General features: G+C 45.5%; 2 protein-coding genes across 9 annotated transcripts in view; one reads left to right on the top strand and one right to left on the bottom strand.

Moving 5' to 3' along the window:
• MBNL3 (muscleblind like splicing regulator 3) overlaps nt 1-27,033 on the top strand; it is a 130,759-nt gene that overhangs the window by 39,294 nt on the left and 64,432 nt on the right. For 6 of the 8 annotated variants that reach the window (XR_014004459.1, XR_014004460.1, XM_081180521.1 and 3 more), the window contains exon 2: nt 22,878-24,136. The exons of 1 other annotated variant lie outside the window; for it this stretch is intronic. Coding sequence is in view for 5 of the 7 variants with exons in the window: in XM_081180521.1 (XP_081036647.1) it covers nt 23,963-24,136 (174 nt within the window). In the remaining 2 variants the exon portion in view is untranslated. Of the gene's footprint in view, nt 1-22,656; nt 22,752-22,877; nt 24,137-27,033 lie in introns of those variants that run through there. One more of the 8 variants, XM_081180518.1, reaches the window with a different exon arrangement.
• Nucleotides 13,257-14,374, bottom strand: LOC308578673 (tigger transposable element-derived protein 1-like; the record flags this gene model as incomplete). Its single annotated transcript, XM_081179147.1, has 3 exons — nt 14,250-14,374; nt 13,329-13,973; nt 13,257-13,267 (listed from the first exon to the last, which is right to left on the bottom strand). The coding sequence occupies exons 2-3, from the start codon at nt 13,954-13,956 to the stop codon at nt 13,257-13,259; spliced, it is 639 nt and encodes a 212-aa protein (XP_081035273.1). The 5' UTR covers nt 13,957-13,973; nt 14,250-14,374.

Genomic DNA, 27,033 nt, shown 5'->3' with positions numbered 1-27,033 from the left:
GAATTATTGTGAAAATAATAAATATTTATCAGGTGGGGACTCTTGAGGAAGGAGATTCCTCTAAGGCAAAGGGGAATGCACAAACATCACCCTCACTCAGGGCAGGATGCCACCAAAGTCCTTCCCTGTGTTAATCTGCTCAGACAGCCGACCTCTCTGTCCCCCATCCAAGCAAGAGGCATTATTATTATTATTATTATTATTATTATTATTATTATTATTATTATTATTATTATTATTATTATTATTATTATTATTGTCAGAGTTCAGGGACACATTCCAGCCAGGCAAAAGCACTTAAGGAGGGTACAGAGCAGTGCCAGCGAGGGGTGTGTTGCCTGGGGAGACCTCCAAAGGCCAGACAGTCCAGGACAGCTGCATTCGTCCTCCCGGCACCAGGTTCCCCTCCCTGCTGTAAAACATTGTCCATACTAATGGCGGTTTATAAATATAAAAATCACAGCCAACAGAGAGGAAGCTGCATGCATCTCTCTCAGGAAAGAATTCCAGACTTTTGGGGTGGCCACCAAGAAGTCACCACTTCTCAGGGAGGCTACCTCAACTTCCCTGGAGTTTGGAATCTGGAGCAGAACTATATCAGAATGTCTTAAGTACTGGGGAGTGACTGTTCTGGAAATCATCAAGACCCAGACTGTCTGAATGCCTTAAATGTCATGAGACCCATTTGAGATCATTTGTGAAATGACAGTGCCCTCTGAGCTCCCTGGGACTTTAGATTTCTGCGCAGATGACTCTTGAAATGCCATGTTGCCTTCTGAAAATTGCATTTCTCTCTCCCTCTCCCCTGAAAGCCACATTAATGCAAGTACGGAATAGAGTGAGCACATGTCATGCAGCATAAGGTATTTTGGGGAGAGGGTGTTGCAGAGGGTTGGGGATTCAAACTGGAGAAAACACGTGGGGGGAAATACGTGTAATTGCATCTGCATGTAAAAACTTGCGCCACCGTGTTTTCCTATAGCAAGGTCTGGGTGACCTTGGCAGCTGCACAAGACAGGCATTGTGTAAGAGAGAATTGTGTTTTAGTATACTGGAGAAATTGTTCAGGAACAAATATAATTCTCTATTGGTACCAAGATGTTATCGTCTTGCTCTGTCTCCTTATTTTTATGGCTTGAGACTTGCATTAGGCCACGGATGCTGCAGCAGGTAAAGACTCCGACCTCTTAATATGCTGAAATAAATGTCTCTCTGTCTCTCTCTCTCTGTCTTTGAGGTTACAATATAAGAGTTTATTATTTATCAATCAGTCAATCAATCAATTACTGTTTGGACTTTTGGCAGTGGAAAATAAGCAGCTTGTGTTGTATTGTGTTTTGTGTTGTGTTGTGTTGTGTTGTGTCCTGTGTGGAGTGTGGAAATAACAGGTGGCCCTTGCAGTCTTAAGGACTGTGATGTTGCTAATTGCATCCAGGAGAATCCTGAAGTTCTTATGACGACTGGGGAAAACAGACAAGCTTCTCTGAAGGGGATCTTTACTAATCTCCCTTCTCCATGTGCAGCTACGGTAGAGGTTGGGACATAAGGTATGGCCTATGGCAGCCCCTTAACAAACTGAGTGTTCACCCTTAAAATATTCCTTTCTTCTGCTCCCTCCCCTGTGCTGGGTTTTTGATGGCAACTCCTTGGGGCAGAGACCTGTCCCCCTTAACTTTGCAAATAAACAGCCAGAACTCTTTCCAACAGTATGAGTCAGGATTATTATTTTTTGCAGTATGGTGGGGATCTGTGGCCAGTTTCCTAGGGTTACTGAGTTGACGTTCCGAGAAAATGTTCCCGGAAACTAGGAAATTTGATAACTGCTTTTCCCAGCACTGTGCAGGGCCAAGTGCTGTTATATGCTGAATACATACCTCTTTACCTTCTAACAATACCTGTGAGACTTTGGGGGGGGGGATGGACCCACACACTGTAATTTGTGACTGTAATTTGTTTTAAACTGTTTTTTAAAATACTGTATTTCAAATGGAAAGAAATCAAATTAATCATAATAATGATGTGCAAGCACTAATGATCAACTGATCACCTGGTCTTTGAAGCGACCTGTGTGGTTCTGGGCTTTGCAGTTGCTGCTGCTCAGCCTGCAACACCTTTTTCAGACCAGGCACAGCTTTGCTTGATGTCTGGTGTAAGGGCAGGTGGGACTGGTTGGGCCAAAATTTTATTCCTTCATTTATTTATTTTTATTAAATTTGCATACCAGCCTTCATCAGCCGATCTCAGGGCGGTTCATAACATAAAAATGCAAGCTGCAAAACCTCTCTGTCACTGATTTAAAATTTGATTGTCCTGCACTTGTTTGTTTGGTTTGCTATTAATATTGTTCTGCGTGTTTTACTTGTATGCACCTTAAACCTGATGCATAAAAATCAATAATTATAATGCTACTCAAAAGTATGAAAACACAAAATGCGTAATAAAAACCAGAACAAAACAGCAACCCCACCGACCCACCCCTCGCAGGTCAAATGAAGACACCTGAAGACCCCGACTCTGGAGAGGTGGGCGTTCCTCCTCACTTGCTGTCCCGGAGAGAGTTTTCAGCAGTGATGCTTGGTCCACCTGTTCAATATTGTTTCCAAACCCCCTTCCAACAAGGAATTTCCAGTGCACAGAGAGAAGCTTCCCCTCCCCCATTATTATCCCCCCTTAGTAATGTCATAAGTGTCCTTTCCAAAGAGCTTGGTGAAAAACAAATGTTTAGTTTTCATCTGATAAGGAGAGGTCTGCATTTCAGGAAGAGGAAGAGATAACAGAATGAGCTGATAGAAAAATGCTAAGGTCAGAGAACTCTCCCCCCCCCCTCTCTTCCCGACTCAGCCTGGCCATTTTTCAGAACATTATCCCTGTTTTCTTATTTTTTACAAGGCTCTTTTCTCCCCCAAAGTCTTACATCCTGCAATAAAACTGTACAAGTAACCCAATGCTCAGTTTGATCAAGCCATCCTTCAACAGGGGCTAGGCAGCTTGGCTTAATTAAGTCTGCTTCGAATCTGTCTCTTTCCATTTCTTAACATATATACACACACCAGAGAAAACAGGTTTAGTGATATATATGTATATATCATTATTACTCCCACCAGATAAATGGCTTAATTAATTTTTAAAAATCCAGAATTAGTAACAATCATACTGAGACCTCCCTCAAGCCAGTGGTGAAATGTGTACCGTATTTTTCGCGCTATAGGATGCACCTTGTTTTAGAGGGGGAGAACAAGAAAAAAAATCTCCCCCTCTCTGCTCAGCGCCCCTTCAGCGAAGCGGCAGGAGAAACGGAGCCCCTTCCATTTCTCCTCCCGCTTGGCTGAAGGGGCGCTGCGCAGCTCTCCCTCTCCCCACATTGCCTTTGCCTTCAGTAAAGGCAACCCAAAGCCTCCGGAGCGCAGCGGGAGTTCCCACTGTGCTCCGGGGGCTTCAGGCGGCTACCTTGGAAGCCTGGAGAGCGAGAGGGGTCAGTGCGCACCCACCCCTCTCACTCTCCAGGCTTCAGTGAAGGCAACCAGAAGCCTCAGAAGCCTTCCCGCTGCTCCCTGAGCTTGTGGGGCTGAGGGTGGGGGAAGCCCGGCTTTTCCCCACCCCCAGCTCCAAAGAGCAGGTCGGGAAGGCTGTTTATTTGATCACTCTACAATAATACAGTAGAGGGGATTGTTTCGTTCTGTTTTTGCTAATTTGGCTTCATGCTGAGGTAATATTAGGCATAAGTTCTTGGTAGGCAGCACTGAAGAGAGAGACATACCAGCTAAACATGAAGAGGTTTGGTGGATCAGGCCCACCTACATTTCTGACCGTTTGTGCACTGCTGGGAAAAATGGAGCAGTAGAATTTGGGCTGGCAGAAAGGTTTGTGCATCCATTTTTTTTCTATATGCCAATGGAAACTCATCAGTATCTTGTTTTATAGATAATGGGACCAATTCAGTGAAACTGCTTTATGTCTCCTCTCTCTCTCTCTCTCTCTCTCTCTCTCTCTCTCTCTCACACACACACACACACACACACACACACACACACACTACCTGTACACCTACACACCTTTCTTCATTTTTAGGGTCTTTGCTAATGCAAATCTCCTTTTTAATACAGGAAAGTATTGCAAGTCTTAAAGAATTAAAGTTCTTGGGCAAAACATTTAAAAATGCAAAACATTTAAAATGCAATTAACAGGGAGGTGCAATGCTGAATGTCCATGATTGCAAAATGTAAAAATAGGTCAGTATATCATTGCTGAGGCTGCATTGTGACTCCTAGGGCTTTTACCAATAATCAGATTTCGTTTAGAAACTCTGACGCATGTAATTAAAACAGATAATGGTAGAGAATTGAGGTTGAGAAAAATCTCTGAGGGTGTGTTTTCCCCAAAGGTATTATGCCACCCTCAGCTCTTGACTTGCATCTTCAAGGGCAGAGAGCATTTATAGCAGAACAAGAAAACAAGCAAGCAAGCATTGCAGGGGGTTGGACTAGATGACCCTGGGGTCCCTTTCAACTCTAAGACTCTACAGTTCTGTGATTCTAGTGCTCTCTGCAAAACAGTGCAATGCCACTCATTTTCATGCTTTCGTAAAAACATTTTCAGGGGCAGCTAATGTCTTTCAAAGACCAAAGTCACCTCAGCAAGGCAAATAAGTCTGCAGGAGCCATGGCAGCTTGTCACTTTATGTTTAAAGCAGGGTGGATAAAAATCAATGTTTTTTTTTAAAATCAGATTTTTTTATGTAAATCAGATTTTTTAAAAAAAATGCTTTTGGAGGAAAAATATTTCTAAAGAGAGTTTTCTATTTAAGTTACATTATAGTCCAAAGTCTATTCATCAGGAGATAAAGATTTGTTTTAAGTTTTTCATGTGTGCTAAAACTCAGTCTAAGATTTATCTATTTTTTTAATTGTTTAAGCACATTGGTTAACAAACATGGATACATATGCTATAAAGTTATAGTTTTGGTTAAATAAATGGTTTAAATTGTTACTAATGATTATTTTACTCCTCCAATGAAGTACAGCAGAAATGTTGTCCAAATATAAACAGTTAACTTATGAAACCTCACAAAAATGTCATAATTATCTGTCTATGTATTTCTAATAGCATAACCAAATCAGTAATTTTTGATATATCTGTAAAAACTTCTCTGAAAATTTATTATTCCAAAAGTGAAACCTTCATCTGGTTGTAAATATTAAGATTATACCAGCAAGAATGAGTCTTTCTGTAAAAAAATGATTTAAATCAAATCTTACTGACTAGTGATTTAAATCATGATTTAAATCGATTTGATTTAAATCAAATCCACCCTGGCTTAAAGCGCTTTCAAACAGGCATGACTCCTCCCAAATAATTTCTGGAGCTGTAGTTTGTGAAGTGTGCTGAGAGATGTTGGGAGACCCTGCTGTTCCTTCGCCCAGGCTGCAGTTCCCAGAGCCCTTTAACAGACAGCCCATCTTCACAGGAAAACAACTCTTAGCACCCTTCGTATGCTACAATTCCCAGAATTCTTTAGGAGAAGCCATGACTGTGTTAGCATAGTACTTTAAATGTGTGGTGTGATGTGGTCTGGGTCTCTTCTGTCTCACATATGGGGGGCAGGTCAAAGGGGGGGAGTAAACTAAGGCTACATTCACACTCTGCCACTTTACATGGCTCCCCTCCCCCAAGTAATTATGGGAGCTGCAGTTTGGGAATTGTGGCTCTGCGAGGGACAGCGTCTTCCCCTTCCCTGGAGCCCGTTAATGAGAGATGCCAGCCCTTTGAATTGCAACTGGTTTTATGACATACAAAGCCATAGACAGCTTGGGCCCAGGAATAGGGCCTCTTCCTTTATGTACCTTCCCAGGTGCTGCGCTCCTCAGGTGAGGACCTTCTCCCAGTCCAGTCCACATCAGAGGTGGGGCTGGTGGTGACCCGAGAGGGAGCCCCTTCTGTGACCTCCCCACTTATTGTGGAATTCTCTCCCCAGAGAGATCAGACCGGCTCCCTCTCAGTTATCCTTCTGCCAGCAGGTGAAGAATGGTTCTGAGTGTGTTTTATTGTACTTTAGCTATTTTTTAGCTAGTCGGTTTTTACGACTTTGCATTTTCTAATGACGTTTGTAAAATTATTGTAAGCCGCCTTAAATCCATTGAATAATAACTGCTGTAGTGATGAGGAACATGCAGGCCTTCCGCTGAGGTGTGGTTTCTTCTGCTGCTCGATATCCACAGAGGCTTTCCTAAATCTCTGGGCCGGGGGCAGGAATGCAAAGCCTTCTTGTCCCGGGGCGGGGGGGGGGCTGGTTTGGCTTTTCATTACACTTCGGGTCATAAACAAATGTCGAAATCATGGAATTTCCTGCAGGATGGAAAATGTTTTTCCGGCTGGCTCTTTCTCACTCTGGAACTGCTGCCTGGGATGGCTTGCTTCCCTGGAGGCTAATTTATCGACCCTTAAAATGGCCATAATCTCTCTCCTGTTTTTGTTCTGCTCAGCTGCCATAGTCCAGCAGTTGTTCTCTTCAAGCTCATGAGGTTTTTGGAGCTGAGTTGCCTTCCTCTTGCGGCCAAGTCATCATCTTAACTTCCATCACCACCTCTGTGCTGCACCTCCCCCCTCCCCGCCCCTCCCCCTTGAAGACCTCTGTGAGTGCAGGGACTACGGGGGGGGGGGCCTCTGCCCATCTCGGTCCCTGGAGGATCTGCACGAAGGGAGGCATTTGGGGACTGAGTCGTTTAGAGCTTTAAACGCTAATGAGAACCCTTTGAATTGGGCCTGGAAATAAGGTGCCAACCAGTGTAGCTGTTTTTAAAGCAGGGTGGTCCTAAGAGATCTAAATGGAACCCCAACCAGTAATCTAACTGCTGCATTTTGGAGAAACTGAAGTTTCCATGTTGTCTCCAAGGGCAGTTCTGCATGGAGCACATTGCAGCAATCCAGTCTGGGGGTGCATAGGCCAAGTTGAAGAGGCCAGGCTAGAGTTGACTCCTTGCCACATTGCCATGCTTTTGGCACCACCTGGCTAGGATGAGATCTTTTTTGGGCACGTCTCAGGCACATTGATCTTTTCATAGGGAGCCAGGTTGAAGAACAAAAGTGTTTTTCAGTTCTCCTGAGCTGACAAAAGGTCTGTCTTAAATTGAGTAAACGTCCCTCAGGGTGGAAAGTGTCTGGGTACGGAATGTTCGCAGAGGAAATATTCCAAATGTCTAATCAGCCACACAGAGTGTTTGTTTTAAATATAAAAGTTCTTTTGGTTGGAAACGGGAATGCGTTTTCCTTTAATGGGAGGTGGTGGGAGGGGGGTGGTTGGTGAGGGGGGTAGAAGTTGCCACCAGGTATCATGTTTAATATCCATCTGGCCTCCAGCGGAGCCCTTGCTCGGCTCTGACACTCTTGATTCCTGTGTTTTGACATGCAGAAAAACAGATCAGAGCCTTAGCTTGACACATTAATTAAGAACTCGTCTCCCAGCCTCTCTTTCACTCACTGCATTTAGAGCTTAAGTTTAGTGGGTAATGAATCATAGAATCATAGAATCATAGAATCATAGAATTGGAAGAGACCACAAGGGCCATCGAGTCCAACCCCCTGCCAAGCAGGAAACACCATCAGAGCACTCCTGACATATGGTTGTCAAGCCTCTGCTTAAAGACCTCCAAAGTAGGAGACTCCACCACACTCCTTGGCAGCAAATCCCACTGTCAAACAGCTCTTACTGTCAGGAAGTTCTTCCTAATGTTTAGGTGGAATCTTCTTTCTTGTAGTTTGGATCCATTGCTCCGTGTCCGCTTCTCTGGAGCAGCAGAAAACAACCTTTCTCCCTCCTCTATGTGACATCCTTTTATATATTTGAACATGGCTATCATATCACCCCTTAACCTCCTCTTCTCCAGGCTAAACATGCCCAGCTCCCTTAGCCGTTCCTCATAAGGCATCGTTTCCAGGCCTTTGACCATTTTGGTTGCCCTCCTCTGGACACGTTCCAGTTTGTCAGTGTCCTTCTTGAATTGTGGTGCCCAGAACTGGACACAGTACTCCAGGTGAGGTCTGACCAGAGCAGAATACAGTGGCACTATTTCTTCCCTTGATCTAGATGCTATACTCCTATTGATGCAGCCCAGAATTGCATTGGCTTTTTTAGCTGCCGCATCACACTGTTGGCTCATGTCAAGTTTGTGGTCAACCAAGACTCCTAGATCCTTTTCACATGTACTGCTCTCAAGCCAGGTGTCATCCATCTTGTATTTGTGCCTCTCATTTTTTTTGCCCAAGTGCAATACTTTACATTTCTCCCTGTTAAAATTCATCTTGTTTGTTTTGGCCCAGTTCTCTAATCTGTCAAGGTCGTTTTGAAGTGTGATCCTGTCCTCTGGGGTGTTAGCCACCCCTCCCAGTTTGGTGTCATCTGCAAATTTGATCAGGATGCCCTTGAGTCCATCTTCCAAGTCGTTGATAAAGATGTTGAATAAGACCGGGCCCAAGACAGAACCCTGTGGCACCCTGTGGTGAGGGAAAGGAATCAAGCTTGAATCCATCTGCCATTATTGTTATTCCCATAGCTTGTACTCCACCCTTCTTTCATCGGTTTCGGAGAGGTGCATATGGATGTGTGCTACCCTTCTTTAACTTCACAACAGCCCTGGAAGGTAGGTTAGGTTGGCACACATAGACAGAGTGGACAGGAGACAATTATTACCTCAAAGAGCGGCAGTTCCCAGGGGTCCATGGAGAGGACCAATCACCCGTTAAACTGCTGTGAGGACTCTGCAAGGGAACAGCTCTCAGCACCCTGCCCAAACCACAGTTCCCAGGATTATTTGGAAGAAGTCGTGACTGTTTCAAGTGGTGTGATACTGCTTTAAACATTTAGTGCAGATGGGGCCTGAAACTGAAGTTGGACTCCAGCTTCCATCAGCCCCAGAAGCTGGCGAGGCTTAAAGGTCAGGGTTGATGGCAATTGTAGTCCTGCAACCCTTTGGCAGGCCAAAGATTCCCACCCCATGTTCTAAAGTCTTGTCTGGCATCTATCAATCTTGCCGTTTTGAGCATCTTCACATCCAAGGGATGTGTTGAGATATCTGCCAGGTATATTATAGAAAAGCAGACATAACACATTTCTAGTCCCCTAAATGCCAGCAGGTGCAACATAAGATTGCATATAGAAGATTGCATATTTTGAAGGACTTTTGTGTTCCAGAATTCCAGCTGCATGTGTTATCCTGCTCCAGGTCTCTTGTCCATGTACCATTAAAGGAGCGTGCCCCTTTTCTGCGGTCATGCACTGGAACACCTGAAGCTCTTTTTATATACAGTATAAATATTTGCTTTTTCACATGTAACAAACATAGCTTAAAATACAATAGACAATAGCAGCTAGCCTGTCATTTCGGGGAAAAGGGCATAAGAGCATCCTAAAGTTGGAGCCATTGCTTAAAACAAGACTCTAGGCCATTGGGTCTCACTAGATGTTTCTGTGAGTCTGAGGAAGTTGTTGCTTCCCCTGTGGGATTTGAATGGGTGCCAGGTGGTGTCAAAGGATACAGAACTCATTTTGCCTCTAGCTGACCTGGAAGGCCAGTTTCCAGGCCAGAGCAGCAGGCCAGGCCTGAGCATCCTGTGAGTCAATTGACAGCCCTGGTGCAGAAGGCCAAGACCTAGCTATTTCTAGACAAGCCACTACCAGTGAATATGTCAACATCTCCTGATGAGATAAATGTTTGAGTCGTCTATTATTCCTAGCGAGGCTAACAAAGGAGTTGGGTTTATCTTTGGATTCCATCTCTCTTGAGATCTTAGGGTCAACACCGCTTGCCTTTGTGTGCGTGGCATTGTTTTGTGACCTGGGCCAGCACTGAGCAGGGCGAATTCCACTAACCTCCGCAAAGTGTGGCTGAAAGGGAGTCTGAGAGGAGGGATCTGGCAGCCTCCTAAGCAGTGGGCTCCTTCTCTGTCCTTGCATCACCTCTCCTTTTGCACACTCATCCTGCCGCCAGCATCACTAACTTGACCTTCAGCACTCAGGCTGATCCTTCTTGCCATTGACTGCCTGCAATGAGAGCCAGACAGGCAGCATTTGACATGCCTCCAAGCTTTCAGAGCTACCTATATTCATTCCCTCTTGTAGTAAAGAAGACTTTATTCATCTGGCTTCTGCTATGCACAGCACTGGGAGGGACATGGTTTCCTCTGACTTTCGATGCAAGCTGCCAAGGGCCACCTATCACCTGATAATTTGCTTTCGTTTAATTTGGGTGTGTATCCCACCCTTCTAAAAAATAAAACATTGAAAGTAGCTCTCAGCAGAGCATCCAAACATACTAAAAAGACAAATCAGCCACAGGCTCTAGGAAACAGGAGCTGGAGCACAAAGTTTAGGGTTCAAGACAGACAGGCCCCCTTCCAGGACACTCCATTCCATCCTCCCCACCCTGGTTTGCTGCCAACCCCCATTTCCCAATAGTGAATCAGCCCACTGAGCATGCTCAATCCTCTATAGCTATTTTTGAGTTGTTGCTTTGCCCCTCAAAGCTTTCATTTGGGGGGAGGGGCGTTATTTCTGCAAGGCTTCTTCCTGAAGCCTATTTGTCCCCTTGTGTGTGGATGTGCTATTTTGGCTGCATGAAGGATTGAAAATCGAGCAGAGATTGAGTTTTCTATTGGTCTGTATCAGGGGCCAGGCACTGCAGACACTCTGGCGGTTCCTGTTCTACACCTGCCATCATTCCTGCCATCATTCAGGTGTCTGGGGCTGGTGGCGGGAGTTGGCATTTCATCAACACCTGGAAGGGTGTACAGATGCTCTCATAGAGACCCATTCCAAGTAGATAGGTCAGCAAACAGGAATAGGCAGTAAGTTAAATAGCTTAAAACCCGAAGTTTAAAATTCCAGGGCAGCTCAAGATAGCAGCCAGGCAGACCAAATGTCTGTCGGAAAAGATTCGCAGAGCATCTGAAGGCTTCCAGAGAGGGGGGCTGCCTAGGTGAGGCATAAAAGGCCCCTTGCACATCCCAGCCCAGCACAAACAGACCCAAACCTCATAAATGGCATTTTAAACCAGGCACAGAAATGAATTGGAAGCTAATATAGATGTTGCAATCGAGGAGTCGCGTGTTCCCGCATGTTTGAGGATCTGAGCTCATTTGTCAAGAGCCTCTCATTGATTTTGCATATGTAAAATGTGGTGCATTTGCTCCTTTAAGATAGGTGGGGCCAGGAGCCCCGAACAGACCTATTGCATACTTGACATGCAATTAGCATGCAGTTAGTCTCCTGTGGTTGGGGTGCTAGGACAGGGCAGTTCTGTGGAAGGAGACCCAAATGCGGAGGAGGGCCACGCTCCGCAGTCATAAATCTGAGCTTCAGAAGCAAGTCTGTAGACAGCTTCTGTTTATGGTTTATATCCATGGTTTTCCACAGCAATGTGTGAGAGTAACAGCAAGCAGTGGTCTGCCTAGGTAGCACTATGTGGCTGAGAGATGTGTTCAAAGGACACAGGGTGTTTGAGCAAGCTGAAGTCAGCAACTGTGGGACTACCTAGGTAATGTCAAACTAAACTCCTATCCTCTACATGCTGGCTGGGGCCTGATGGGATTGTCATCCACAACCTTCCTCTGTCTGCACCCTCCACGAAAGGTCTGGAGGGTGGCAACATGAGGGGGGGGGCTTTTCAGAGGTGCCCCCCCTGCTTGTGGAATATTCTCCCAGGCCCGTCTGGTGCCATGATTACATAACTTTAGGTGCCAGGCAGAAACATTTTATTTTCTGCTGAGTGTTCTGCTTCTGTTGCAGCTGTTGATGATCAAATCAGTAGCAATAATTTATATACCCACTTGATTGCCCCAGCTACTTTGGGTGCTTCCAACAGAATATAGTAAACACAGTGGGACCTCCAACATTAAAAACTTCCCGAGACAGCGCTGACAAAGAGTCAGGTAGTTGTTTATTTCCTTGACATATGATGGGAGTGTATTCCACGGGGCGGGCTTTCTGCCTAGTTCCCTGTGATTCCATTAATAAGGGAGCTTTTTCCAGAAGAACTGCCAGGGGTGTGGAGGTCTCTACTGGCCACCAGGCAAGGGCTGCTTCCACTTGCCTTGCCTAGCCTTCCAGCCCCAGGAGCCTTCAGAATGGAGCTGCTGCCACAGGCATGGTGTGTGTGTGTCTTTTTGAGTGGAAGAGGTCAGGGAAGTGTGGTTGTGTGAATTCAGCTGTGCTTACTTTGTTTTTGGTTCTAAGTTTATTCATGTTGTCAGTATTGTTTTGTGGGTTATAGGTGCAGTGCTTTGTGAATTTTATAATACAGTCATACCTCAGGTTAAATGTGCTTCAGGTTGAGCGTTTTCAGGTTAAGCTTCGCGGCAACCCAGAAGTAACAGAGCACGTTACTTCCGGGTTTCACCGCTCGCGCATGAGCAGACGCTCAAAATGACGTCATGCGCCGAAGCGGTGACCCGCGCATGTGCAGACGCGAGTTGTGTTCGCTTCAGGATGCGAATGGGGCTCCAGAACAGATCCCGTTCACATCCAGAGGTACCACTGTATGTCTTTTCTTGTGGTTATGCTGTTTTGCCTATTTTTCAAGTTGTTTTGCCAATAGTGTTTTATAAGAGGTGAAGATAGGAAAATAGAATCCTGAGGGTCACCTAGTCCAAACTCCCTGCAGTTCAGGAATACAAGCTGTCTCGTATGGGGATCAAACCTGCAACCTTGGCATCATCAGCATCATGCTGAGATATCCAGATAGCCATGGTTGTTTTACAGATGATTTGTTAAACATTTTATATGACTTACATTGTGGTTTTCTAGTATGTTATTATTTATGGTATGTAAGCAGCTTTGTGAGTTGTGAGTGAAAAGTGGCATATAAATATATATATACAGTGGTGCCTCGCAAGACGAAATTAATTCGTTCCGCGAGTTTTTTCGTCTAGCGAATTTTTCGTCTTGCGAAGCACGAAATCCCATAGTAATGCATTGAAATTCAATTAATGCGTTCCTATGGTCAAAAAAAGTCCAAACAAAGCCAAATTTGGTACAACAAGAGTTTATTAAGTGCTCTTTAAAGTCACACATACTGTAAAGAGCATTTCAAAAATTGAAGGAACAATAAATTAAGTTTCTAAACATGACAGAAAAGCATTTAAAAATCAACAGTGTACAGTACATTTTCTAAGACTCTGGGGGACAACTCGAAGAAGGTTCCTCTTCCACTCTTTGCTTCTTGCTGAAGAACCTGTCCATGGCATGGTCTGCTGCTTCATCCGCCTTTTCAGCACCTCTCTGAAAGACAACATGACCCTCGTATCAAAAGTGTTCGCAAGGTCACTTTTTAGGTCCTTGCCAGGGTGGTGCCGATGTGCAAAAGCCTGCACATCTTTCCACTTCTGGCAAATGTCCCTCAGTTCTTTGGAGACCTGCTGTGGAACGTAGCCCTCCATCGTCACAACCTCCAGGAACTCTGCTGCAAAGTCTTCAGCCACAGGAACATCAGAACTGGCAGCCTCTCCATGCCTGACCACGCTGTGGATTCCAGATCTTGCCTTGAACCGGTCAAACCAGCCTCTGCTTGCCTTGAAGACTTCTGGCTCGCCTGAGGTTCCTGGCTGTTCCCGGACGAGGTCTGCGTGCAAGGCCTTGGCCTTCTCACAAATGGCGGCCTCAGTCACTGTGTCCCCTGCACGCTGCTTCTCTTCTAACCAGATGAGCAGCAACTTCTCCACCTCCTCCAGAACAGCTGGGCGGTTCTTCACGATCCTGGTGACTCCCTTGGCTGCATCAGTCGCAAGGATCTTCTCCCTCATCTTCAGGACGTTCCCGATGGTCGATGGATTCCTCCCATACTCCCTGGCGAGGTCTGTCACACGCATTCCACCGTCGTGCTTCCGGATGATCTCCTTCTTCATTTCAAGCGTAACCTTCGCCTTCTTCCCCTCGCCGGCCTCTGCAGCAGCAGTCTTCTTGGGTCCCATGGCAGCACAGCTCCTACCTTCGCAAATCCAAAAATAAATAAATCAGTGCTTCACATCCAAAAAATTCAAAAGCACCCAGCCACCCACCACACAGAAATTCAAACCCAGAAATTTTTTTTTAAAAAAAACAGCAGAGTGGCCCAGTGGTCACAGAAAATCATAAAAAATGCAGAAAAAAAACACACAAGCTTCCAGATTCTTGCAAACCCCTCCCCAACACCAAGTCCTTGAATTCCAAATACCCCAACCCAAAATCCAAAAACCCCCCAAAAAGTTTTAAAAGTTTAACTTACCAAATGGCTGCAAAAGAAGTTTTGGAAAAGCTTCAAAAATCACCAAAGTCTTCAAAAACCTCAAAAAAGGCTACCACACCGCGTGCTATGAGTTGCTCCTCGAAGTCAAGTCGCAACTGCACCTCTTCAAGCAATGCACCCTGGGTATTAACGGTTTTAAGAAAAAGGAAACAAACTTGCAAGACGTTTTCGTCTTGCGAAGCAAGCCCATAGGGAAATTCGTCTTGCGAAGCAGCTCAAAAAACGCAAAACCCTTTCGTCTAGCGAGTTTTTCGTCTTGCGAGGCATTCGTCTTGCGGGGCACCACTGTAAAAATGAAAACTTCACTTCTCGTGGTGAGGGAACCGCCAGAAGGCCCTCGGCACTGGACCTCAATGTCCGGGCTGAGCAATGGGGGTGGAGACACTCCTTCAGGTATACAGGACCGAGGCCGTTTAGGGCTTTAAAGGTCAGCACCAGTACTTTGAATTGTGCTCAGAAATGTACTGGGAGCCAGGGTAGGTCTTTCAAGACTGGTGTTATGTGGTCTCGGCGGCCGCTCCCAGTCACCAGTCTAGCTGCTGCATTCTGGATTAGTTGTGGTTTCTGAATCACCTCCAAAGGTAGCCCCACGTAGAGCGCATTGCAGTAGTCCAAGCAAGAGATAACCTGAGAATGCACCACTCTGGTGAGACAGTCCGTGGACAGGGAGGGTCTCATCCTGCGTACCAGGTGGAGCTGGTAGGCAGCTGCCCTTGACACATCCTTCAGTGGATGGGATATTTTGCCTTTTGAAAATATGGTTGAGTTTTAGATTTTTCTCTGCATTGCTTTATGCTGGCTTTAAGTGTACATGATGTCTTCTTCTTGTTGTTGTGATGCCGTTTGTCCATGGTGGGTGTTGTGGGAAGAATATGGAGAGCACTGAGAGCAAGGAACTATCCGGATGGGAACTGCAGAAAAGTTGGTCAGGAAAATGTGGGGGTGGTGCCCTCCCCATGTCTTTGGATTACAGCTCCCGTCCTGGCTGGAGCTGATGAGAGTTGTAGTCCAACAGCATCTAGACGATTAGATCATTATATTGTAAAGTTGGAAGGGACCTCATGGGTCATCTAGTCCAACCCCCTGCCATGCTGGAATATTTTGCCCAACACGGGACTTGAACCCACAACCCTGAGATTAAGAGTCTCATGCTCTACCAGCTGAGCTATGGGCATCAGGTGGTGGCAGGCTGGCTCAAACGTGTGGTCCTTCTGACCCATAGTGGCCCGTATCCAGGGCCCTCGCCAGAGTCTTTCTTTTCACCTGATGCTCCTTTTAACAGGAGATTCTGGGGGCTGGACCTGAGAGCCTTCCACCTGCAAGGCGGGCGCTCTACCTCTTGCCTGTAGCCACTTCCCAAGCAGGAAGCTGCCCAGGAAATATTTGCAAGGCCAAGGCCATGCAAACTAGCACGGTTGACAATGCCAGAGTAGCTTCCGGCATTTGTAATGCAGGGTAAAATATGGAGTAAGCATGCAAGCATGCACTCAGACACACGCACAGACTAACCATAACAATAAAGAGCATGGCCAAAGCCCCATGCTGTCGCCCAATGAGCATGATAAAACCATCTTCCTTCCTCTCTTTGGCCAGTGGGAATTCCAGTTCCAATGGGAATTATATAGCCATATTCATGCCATACATTTGAAGTGCTGTGGCAGACATTCATGACTTTCCCCAAAGAATGCTGGGACCTGTAGTTCATTGCGGGTGCTTAAAGTTATTAGGAGACCCCCCCTTCCCCCCTTTCCACAGAGCCAGAGTTCCCAGAGTTCCCTGGGACGTGGGATTGATTGTTGAACTGCTTTGGGTGGGGAACAAGTCCGCACCCGTAAAAGACTACAGCTCCCAGCATTCTTTGGGGGAAGCTGTGACTGTGCTTAAAATGTGTCCCTCCTGGGCTTGCTGGCCGTGTTTCCACTCCGACCGAGGAGTTGGGCAAGCTGTGCCCCTGAAATAAATGAAAATGGGGGCTGAAGGGAAGGAGAACTTGCTTAGCATGCCCAAAGCTTTGGGTTAATCCAAAAGAGACCCTGGAAGCACTGACAGGCGGGGGGAGGTTTATGTTGCATCTTGCATATTCATTTGTGCTTCCAGCTTTTGGGGAAAAGCTGCTTCCAAGAAAAGCCTCCCATTCTTCTTTCAGTTGGCCTAATTCCTAAGAGAATTCCACATTGTTCCGACCCATCCCTCAGCCTGTGCCAGCTTGTTTGCAAAGCTGCACCCACTGCGTTGCCATCTGCTGGGTGAGGCCTCTCCTCCACACATGCTTGAATCCTGATAGGACAGCAGGCCTAGGGCTCCAAATTCAAACAGGGACATTTCCCAAAGACTCGCCAGATTTATGGTGCAGCGTGGCTTGGCGGGCAGAGAGGTTATCCCTTAAACCAAGCCGTCAAACTGGTAAATACCTCCCTTCCTGTCTCTTCAAGTATATTGTTGTTGTTTTGTTGTTGTTGTTGCTTCTGTTATTTTATGTACAGATAGAAGCACTGCTGGGGAAGCTCAGTTGGTGCAGCAGGAGGCTCTCAATCTCAGGGCTGTGGGTTCGAGCCCCACATGGGGCAAAATATTCCTGCATTGCAGGGGGCTGGACTCCATGACCGGGGGGGCGGGGTCCTTTCCAATTCTAAGCCCCATGACTTGCTTGCCAGGCTCTGGGAAGGTTCTGCAAGAGTTCCCATGAGATCTTGCAAGGTCTTGGATGGCCCTTTCAAGCAGATTTTCCTGCTCTCCCACTCCTTTTTTACTAACTTTTAAAAATTTCCAGCAATCTGTGTAAAGCTGCGCCAATGCCATAGGTAAAACAGCATTAGGTGCAATGTTCCTGCTTTCACCTGCTCCTTTCTCCCAAGTTGGGATTCAGGGCAGCTCACAGCTTCTAAAAAACATCGTTATAAAATGCAAATCAAGAAAAACAAACTACAGTTAAAATTCGCTAATACACATTTGAAACCAGCATTAAAATTTAGTTTGCCCCAAGAGCAGCCCAGTGTCTACACCTTAAGGCCTGCCTGAAGAGGAAGGTCTGAGACTGCTGGAAGAAAGGTAAGGAAGGAGGATTCGGTCTAACTTCCCCAGGGAAGGAATTCCACAGAAATGGCTCTCTCTTGTGTCACCACCCGCTGTGCTTCTGGTGCTGATGGGACTGAGAGAAGGATCTTTGCATCCAGGAAAATTTGTATTGGAAAATACAATCTTCCCTGCACAAGGGCCCAAGCCATTTTACACAGCTTAGGTCAAAGCTGTGTCTGGAAGACCATATTCCCTCCCAGGAACCTGCCCGGGTTTCTTCGGGGGAGGCCCTTCTCTCGGTCCCTCCACCCTTGTAGGCAAGCTCAGTGGGGACTCAGGGGAGGGCCTTCTCAGTGGTTGCTCCCAGACTCCCTGGAGAAGCCAGGCAGCTCCCTCCTTGTTATCCTTCTGCTGGCGGCTGAAGACCTTTTCCCAACAGACTTTTGGGAATTGATGGCTTCTAATGAAAGGCCTGGTGCTGTGCTGTTTTTATTATAATTATTGGTATGCTTTAAACAGATTTTACATGTGCATACAGTTTTAATTCTATCTGTGTTTAATTGTTTTTTAATGATAGTTTCTTCTATGTTTTTCGTGGTTTAGGGCTGCTTTAGCCTTGGGTCCCATCAGGAAAAAATGCAGGCTATAAATTAATAATAATAATAATAATAATAATAATAATAGTATAATTTATTCAGAGCCAGTTGGGTGTGGGTGGGTTTGGTGATGCTAGGTTATTCTGTGTACAGAACAGAAGAGCCCTGCTGGATCCTATTAAAAAGTCCCATTTTTAGCGAAGGCCTACAGCCCAGGCGTGTGTGTTCTCCATGTAGGAGGTCCCAGGTTCCATCCCTGACATATCTAGGTAGACCTGGGAAAGGTTCATAAAACTACCATTCATTGTGTCGACAACTCACAGATAATAAAAAATCCCCACTAGGATCATGAAAGGCCTGGCTGAAAACAAAGTACATGGGTCACTGGAGAGGGTATTTTATAGGCATAGGCGCCACTACCAAAAATGCCATCTCCTGTCATAAAGAAAGAAACTTGCAGGTCTAAAGTGTGCAAGGGATAGCTCAGTCACTCTTAATCTCAGGCTTGTGGATTTGAGCCTCAAGTTGAATAAAAGATTCCTGCATTGCAGGGGGTTGGGCTAGATGACCCCCCCAAACTCTTTGACTCTGTGTTCTCTCAGCAGCTGCAAGGATGTTAATGGCCCGAAGCTGGAAAGTTGTATTACTCTCTTCATGGAAAGAAAAGCTTAAGGTTTGGGACTTGGCTGTAAGAGCCATCTTACATAAGAGTGACAATTGCAAGTGAATACAGAAACGCATTCTGGGAAAACTGGTTGCCCCTTGAATAATATCACCGGGAAAACAACTTCCTCCTGCAAAGGCAAATTCAAGTAGGTTTTGAGGCTTTTCTTTAGAAGAAATCTTGTAATTTGATGTTAAGTCCTATTTTCTTGGCGAATATTACAATCTGAAGACAATTTTTTCTGGAGCAGTGTTGTTGATCATTGTTAATAATGGTCAAATGATCAAATACATTTAGATAATGATAATAAGTCAGTCTATCTGGCTGCTGCTGGGCTCACCTCTAAAAAGGAGGGCACCAAGAGATGGACCTCCTCTGTTCCAGCTGTTAAGGTGTGCAGAACCTTAGTCCCAGGGGCAGAATGTGTGTAGAATGTGGCTTAGTGTACAAAGGTAAAATTTGCCTTTGTTGCTCCTCCCACTTTTGCTTCTGGCCCCGCCCATCATCATTTATTTATACATACATACATACATGCATACCCTGCCCATCTGGCTGTGTTTCCCCAGCCACTCAACAAATGATTTAAAATACAATAAAACATCAAACATTAAAAACTTCCCTAAAGAGGGCTGCCTTCAGATGTCTTCTAAAAGTCAGATAGTTGTTTATTTCCTTGACATCTGGGGTATACACACTGCTGGCATGTGGCCCCCAGAATGCTGCCTAGAATGGATGCAGCCCTCTGGCTAAATTTCAAATGGAAGGATGGGATTTTTAAAAAGGATTAGATCAACTGCCTCCCGACCTGGGGCCCTCCAGATATTATGGACTTCAGGTCCCATCACCCCAGACCATTGGCCATGCTCGCTGAGGCTCATGGGAGAGCAGCTGGAGAGCACCAAAGGCTAGGCTAGATTATTACCCAGTGGCAATTTGCATAATTTCTGAACATGCAGTCTGTTTTGTCTGGTTTGTTTCAAATAAAAACCTTCCTATAGAAAATGTGGGGTGGGGGCAGATTCCCTGGCCTTTCCAGTCGGAGAGACCCCTGTTACAAGACATAAGGGGTTTTTTTGCAGCCACAGAAAATGGTTTTTTGCCAGACAGTACACAGTAGATGGATCAAATGATCTGACTTCTTAAAAGGTTGCTTCCTGCTCTTTCAAAAAGTGTTGGTTCACTGCTCTTCCTGATTTGAAAGTCTCTGACTTCAGGTGCAGTAGGATGCACAGATAATACAGTGCATTTGTGCACTTCCTGCACCTCACATTTCTCGTAAAGCATCCCAAACTGAACAGCCTCATTTCTAGGCTATTCAGATCAAATAAGCCTGCCCCAAGTGTTGAGATATTCACTTCAGCCTGCCTCTAAGGGAGAGCAGAACAGTGAACACTAAGTGCAGGGTCTTTCTAGTGGTGGCTCCACTAAATTGTGCAATGTGCTTCCCATGGAGCTATGCCAGGCCACCTTTACGTCAGCTTACAGGTGTGGTCTGAAGACCCCACACCCCAATAAGGCATTTTTGGGATTGATTTTGAAATACGCTCTTTAGTTTATTACCTGATTACCATATTTTGTATTTTGTTTGTAAGTTCTTAAAGGTAGGATATAAATAGCTGCTCAGTCAATTAATAATAATAATTGTGCAAGGAAGGTGATACACAAGAGGAAATGGGAAGTGTAAGGCATTCCTGTTTCCTGTCCCCCCCACCAGGCTTCCTTGGTAGATGCGACCTTCTCTGAGAGAAATAAGCCTCAAATGGGTCTGTGGTATAACTTGAACCAAGATCTCCCAGCTTTCCAAACCTGGAGCATACTAACACACAGTGTCACCTGAATGCTCTTCATCTTCTCTTTCTGTTCAGTTCCCTGCCTAGCTAGTAACTTCCTTTATCCTGGTCTTTGCTTCCACCACCCAGGCTGGGCTGGGATGCTCATGTAGTTTCAGATGCAGTTAAAAACAAAAACCCAGAAACATTCCAAGCAGGACTCTTGGCATAGTAGTGGCAGCTGCGTTCCTGGCTGCTTTTTCGGCAGTGGCACCCCAATTGTGACATGTCTTCCCTGTGTGTTTGACGGGCACCAACTTTGCTACCTCTTATGTGCCTGGCAACCTCCTTCTTTTCTTGGGCACATAACCCCCTCCATATGTGCATGGCATTTTTAACATTTTGGTTATCTTGTGCATTAATCTGCTACTTTTGAGGTTTGTACGTTTGCTTTTATATTTTGGTGGGCGCTTAACTTTTGTAAATGAGCTATTTTTATTTTTAAAAAGTGTAGCAATTGTTATAGAAGTGTACTGAAATAAATCCAAAGATTGCAAACTGATATGCAATTGTTCCTGGGGAGCAACAGCGGAGAGAGCATTTGCCGTTGTGCCTCTACGAAAGGCCCCTGATGGGCAAGATTTTGCAATGGCTGGACCTTTCAATCTGATCAAGCCAACTGCTTCTGATTATCTTAGTTCATCAGCTGTTGATGGCAGTAATACCTCCCTACCTGCAAACGTTCAGCGATTCTGCGTTCTTTTTGCACTCCTAACATCCAGCAAGCATTTGTTGAAATATGGCACTGTTGCATCAAAAACAGTCAAACCTTGGTTGTTGAATGTAATCTATTCTGGAAGCCTGCTCAGCTTTTGAAATGTTCGACAACGGAGGCGCAGCTTCCAATTGGCTGCAGGAGCTTCCTGCACTCAAGTGGAAGCCATGTCAGACGTTCGGCTTCCGAAAAATATTCAAAAACTGGAACAATTTACTTCCCGGTTTTCAGCGTTTGGGAGCCAAAATGTTCCAAAATGGAGGCGTTCGGGAAGCAAGGTTTCACTGTAATACAGTGGTACCTCGGGTTAAGAACTTAATTCATTCTGGAGGTCCGTTCTTAACCTGAAATCATTCTTAACCTGAGGCACGCTTTCGCTAATGGGGCCTCCCACTGCTGCCGTGCCGCCACCGCACAATTTCCGTTCTCATCCTGGGGCATAGTTCTCAACCCAAGGTACTACTTCCGGATTAGCAGAGTTTGTAACCCGAAGCATTTGTAACCCAAGGTACCACTGTAATAATGTTGGAACTTGAACACGTACAGACTTTTTATGCAGACATGGAGTTAATATTCTAAATAGTAAATCCTCCTGTGTTTCAATGGAAGGCTTAAGTTTCACTCTGGGCTTTACTTCTCGTTTTGGCGGGAGGGGAGAAAAGAAAAACCGCCTGGCGAACGAATGAGCTTCTTCCTTCTGAATGAAACCTCAGTCACTGAATCTTCAGCTAGCATGCAGAGGGTTAACCCTAATCCATGACGGACCTGTAGCAGTTAATGGGGTGAGACAGAGCATTGAGTCTCTGTCGGCAGACAGTTCTTTGCACCCGGCTATCTCGCCTCCCAGAGGCAAATGTTTGCTATGAGGAGTTGGGGGGATGGGGGTGGGGGGGGTGTATGAAATTTCCCACCCACCAGATGCGTGTGTGCAAAGCACACTTCCTTCCACAATGATTTATGGTGCCGCAAAAAGAGCAGAAGGGTAGTTTATTTTTCCTTTGTCTGTGGACGCCCTCAGAGTCAAGGTTTCCCCACCCAGTTTTCTGCCCAACTGTGTTCTGAGAGTGGCACCCTGCCTCGACCAGCCACTCTGGGTTGGAGAAGGGGGCAGCAGTAGCAGCAAGGAATTGGTGGAGGGGGTGGCAAGGGGGCAAGGGCCCTTTCCAGAATGCTCGCTCTGCCACGGAGAGCTTCCAGCTGTGCCAGGGGTGGATTGTTGCACACGACAGCGACGCCTCGCCACATCTCTCGGTCAGAGTGGCCTGTGCAGAAGCAGATCCTGCGCACTCAGTGGCTGGCTCTTGCTGGGAACCCGGAGGCACAAACCAGACGCACCAGAGGGCCGTCTGCCACAACGCCAGGTGGAGGCATTTTTACCGTGCAGCGGGCATGGGGGGGGGGGAGGGAGAGAAACTGTGCAAGAGGCAGAAAACGAGGGAGAATGTCTGCCAGAATTAAATCAATATGCAACAACCTTTTTTACTGGATGCCTGCCCAGGCTTTCTGCTGCAACGGTAAATGTAATTGGTTGCTTCCTCTGTGCCATGCGCAGTTCCGTGTGGAGAAATGTCCTTCTTTCCTCTCTGACTCTCTCTTCTCTTATTTTTATTTTTATTTTTTTAATACAAACACCTACTGCGGCTGCCTTCAAAATGCCACACTGTCAGTATCTAGAGGTTTTTCCTGTTGAAAATGAGTTTCCACTTGCTTTCCGGAGAGAGGGCTGGAAGCTTTAGGGTGGGGAGCTGCCTTGGGCTTCAGCTGACACTTTTCTCTTCTCTTTCGCAGGTAGCTGAAAAGTGCCTTCCTTGAATCCTGTGCCGCCGCCGCCGCCGCCGCCACCGCTTGGATTTGCGTCCAGGGCTTTGCCTCGCTCGCTTTTTGGGGAAAAAATTATATATATACATATATCTATACGTGTGTGTATATAGATCTATATATATATCTATTGATATATATAGATATCCCTCTCTTTTTTATTTTTGCTTTTCCTTTCTCCAAAGTTTGGCGTTGCTTGCAGTTCATATTCTGATAGCAACTCATCCATCTTTATAATTCCCCCCCAAAAAAATTCTTCCTAACCATTTTACAACTCAGATTTCCTCTGCCATTCCCCTGTCTCCTGACTATGTAGCAGACTTACCGGTCTCTCTTTACTAAAATATTCCAAACGAAAGGGAAAAACGGAAACCTTTTTTTAAAAAACCAACTTCTGTTGGTTCCTGCTTGCAGCTCCCCTTCTTCCCCTGTCAAGAAACGAAACCAACCAACTCTGCTCCACCTGCAGCATCGCCAGCAATGACTTTTCCTTTTTCCTTTTTTCAGCGTGAGAATAATTGAAACCAGTAACTGGAGAGCACAGAATAATCCTTTGGAGGGGGAAATAAAAAGTCTGCCAGTTATTTTGAAAGAATAATTTTGGCAGTGGCACAAAAAAAGAATTATATATATCTATATATAGGTATATATATATATATAATATATATATATATATATATATATAAAACATTTCTATTTTGACTTCGAGAATTGCACTTTTAGGAGCTGGCCTCTAATTTGACTTTTCAGTTAATTCTGATGAGATTTCTATTTTATGATTGGCTTTATGTTTAATCCTTCTTTTCAACAAACACAATTTGAGTTCAATGGAAACCTAAGTGCTGACAAATAGAAAAGTTTACCAAAGCAACAAGTTAGTTATTTCTTCACTTTTTTAAACTTGAATTCCCTTTTTTATCCCCCCCCCTTCTTCTTCTTCTTTGAAAGATCAGCAGTACTATTTCTCCTGAAGGAGGGGTGTGGTACCTTGCGTTTTCCTTTTTCTCTCCGCCCCCTTCCTTTTTGGGGGGGTGGTTTCTTTTATTTTTTTTAAAATGGCTGTGAACGTTTCTTTGGTTCGTGATACAAAATGGCTGACGTTAGAAGTATGTCGAGAATTTCAGAGAGGTACTTGTTCTCGCTCTGACACAGAGTGCAAGTTTGCCCACCCTTCAAGGAGTTGCCATGTGGAAAATGGACGAGTTATTGCCTGCTTTGACTCCCTAAAGGTAAGAAGCTCCAGTAACGCCTCTCTTGCTAGGTCTTACTGTTTTGGTGCACCCTTGGCCATCCATTGGTTGGAATAGCAGACGTGAGAGATGGTTCACTGGTGAAGAGTTCCCTCCCAGGGGGAGCTGGGCGGCTTCTAGCTCAGCGGTGGAGCACATGCTTTTCATTCAGAAGGTCCCAGGTTTCATCCCCAGGATCTTCAGCCGGGACTGAGAGAGACCCCTGCCAGAAACTCTGCAGAGCCATTGCTTCCAGTCCAGGTAGACCAGGGTTCTCCAAGGGCAAGGCAGGAGAGGGGGACAAGTGCAGCAGGAAGAGTCAAGGGCAATCAGTTTCATATTTGGGGTGTGATTCATGTTCTTATGTACTAGCATTGTTTTATACTTTCCCATGATTGTATCATAAAGTAGTTGTGTTCTAGGTTAAAAATCAAGCACTGCTAGGAGTTGTTTGTTTTTGTTTTCCAATGTACAGTGGTACCTCAGGTTACATACGCTTCAGGTTACAAACTCCGCTAACCCAGAAAAAATGCTTCAGGTTAAGAACTTTGCTTCAGGATGAGAACAGAAATCGTGCTCCGGCGGCGCGGCAGCAGCAGGAGGCCCCATTAGCTAAAGTGGTGCTTCAGGTTAAGAACAGTTTCAGGTTAAGAACAGACCTCTGGAACGAATTAAGTACTTAACCTGAGGTACTGGTACCTCGGGTTAAGTAATTTCTGTTCTCATCCTAAAGCAAAGTTCTTAACCCGAGGTACTATTTCTGGGTTAGCGGAGTCTGTAACTTGAAGTGTATGTAACCCGAGGTACCACTGTATTTCTTATCACTAAAAAATTCATGAACAAATGTTTCATTCTGAAAGTGGGGCCAGAGGAAAAGGTTTTGAGAACTACTGGTTCTCAAGCCGTGCTGCACTAGATGGTCTGCCTACACATAATGCTCCATGCTCCTCTATCTGATGCCTTGGAGCACTACTGCCAGTCACGAGTAGAGAGCTCTGGGGGTAGGTGCTCCAACAGGCCCAAGTCAGCAGAGTAGGTTCGTACATAGGGAAGCAATGTGTGCCCAAAACTCTTCATTGCAGGGGGTTGGACTGGATGACCCTTGGGGTCCCTTCCAACTCTACGTTCTAGGATTCTATGTAGGCAGCTTTGCAAATATTTACAACAATGCTGGAAGGAAGGAACATCATTACTGATGTACAGTGGTACCTCGATTTATGAACTTAATCTGTTCCGGGAGTCTGTTCTTAAACCAAAGCATTCTTAAACCAAGGTGTGCTTTCTCTACTGAGGCCTCCCATCGCCAGTTCCCTGCCACAGTTCAGCTTCCGTGGCAGTTCACTAACTGGAACACCTACTTCTGGTTTTGCGGAGTTGGTTCACCAAACAGTTCATTAACAGGGCTGTTCATAGGCCGAGGTACCACTGTACATCATTAGAGATGGGAGGGACTGAGGCTGAGAGGGACTGTGACTTCTATTCGTGGCAGGGTTGAGTTTCAGACTGGGGACTGCCTGGCCTGCAGTTCAGCTTCAGCCCCTGAACTGCATTTCACCAGCCCCCCAACCTAGTTTTGTTGAGAAGTGGGTACTCCTCAGTATCTTGCTTCCACCCAGATACACATTCTAGAAAAAACAACCCCCCAAGGCTGTTGCCTGAGAAACATACTATAGCAACGGTGGCGATGGGAGAGGAGGGTGACAGACGAATTAGATTTGGCAACACGTGCCATTTGCTTCTGGGCTTCCTGGGCTGTGGCCTCCTCGTACGAAATCAGGCAATGGAAGAGCAGGTCACGTGACCGTAGTTCCACACCTGCCACCCAAATACTGTGGGAAGGCGACAGCGTTAAAAAACGTGCTGTGTTCGAATAACCCACTAGCATTTTAGGAGGCAGCAGGAGCGAGTACGTTCTTAAAAACACAGATATATACAGTTGCTTCTGTTGCTTTTTTTCTCATTGCACTGACCCTCTTTTTATTATGCTGTATCTTTTTTAGATATATATTCATAGAATGGTAGAATGGTATAGTCTGAAGGATATTGCACGCTTAGGTTTTAATTGTCGGACACCCTTAGTGGTGCTTTGTGTTGGACTGGTGACTCAAAACAAACAAACAAATCTGAGTCCTGCCAAGGCATCAGAAGTGCCAGAAAATGAATTATTATGGGTTGTATCTCTGGGTGAGTGTTCTCCCAGTTTCTCATTTTTCCGATTTTAAGATCAGTTCTCCACATTGCCGCATCAGTTTACAATTTTAACAAATAAAAAAGAAAAGGTTCTCAGAAAAATGGATGAGGCGATTATATTTTCTCAAATATAATGCATCTTTGTATGTCATTAACAACATGCATTTTTACTTTTTGCTGGTACATGGATTTTTGTTACATTGCAAAATTTAGAAAAATGTGAATGTTGAAGGATGGCTCGCGTTTTGGTTTGTGCCTTGTTTCATAAAGTGTGAATTAGGCAAACTGAATTCCATTCCCCCCTTGCATCCAGGGTCGGCTTGATGGAATTGATGGAAACACTTCAACTTGCGCAAAGCAAAGGGACCTGCCTTGCCAGCCCATCCTGCCTGGCAGATAGAGTCCTCTCATAAAGTTATCCTGACAGAGAGGTCTCATCTACACTATTTCCTTTATCTTGCCACTTTAAGCAGCCATGGCTTCTTCCAAAGGATCTGAGAGCTGTTAGGAGACCTCACAGAGCTGCAATTCCCAGAGTTTCCTGGGAAGAGAGATTGTTAAGTCACTCTGGAAATGTAGCTCTGTGAAGGGGAATAAGCAGGTCTCCTAACAGCCCCAACAAATGACACTTCCTGGGGCTCTTTGTGGGATGCCATGTTTAAAGTGATTTAGTGCTAGCAGAAGGACATCTCGGCCTGGATAGCTCA

The sequence above is a fragment of the Podarcis bocagei genome, assembly GCF_964188305.1.
Source record: "Podarcis bocagei genome assembly, chromosome: Z".
NCBI classification, from domain to species: domain Eukaryota; kingdom Metazoa; phylum Chordata; class Lepidosauria; order Squamata; family Lacertidae; genus Podarcis; species Podarcis bocagei.
The sequence above is the reverse complement of the archived record's forward strand: the minus strand, read 5'-3'. Positions and strand labels throughout refer to the sequence as shown.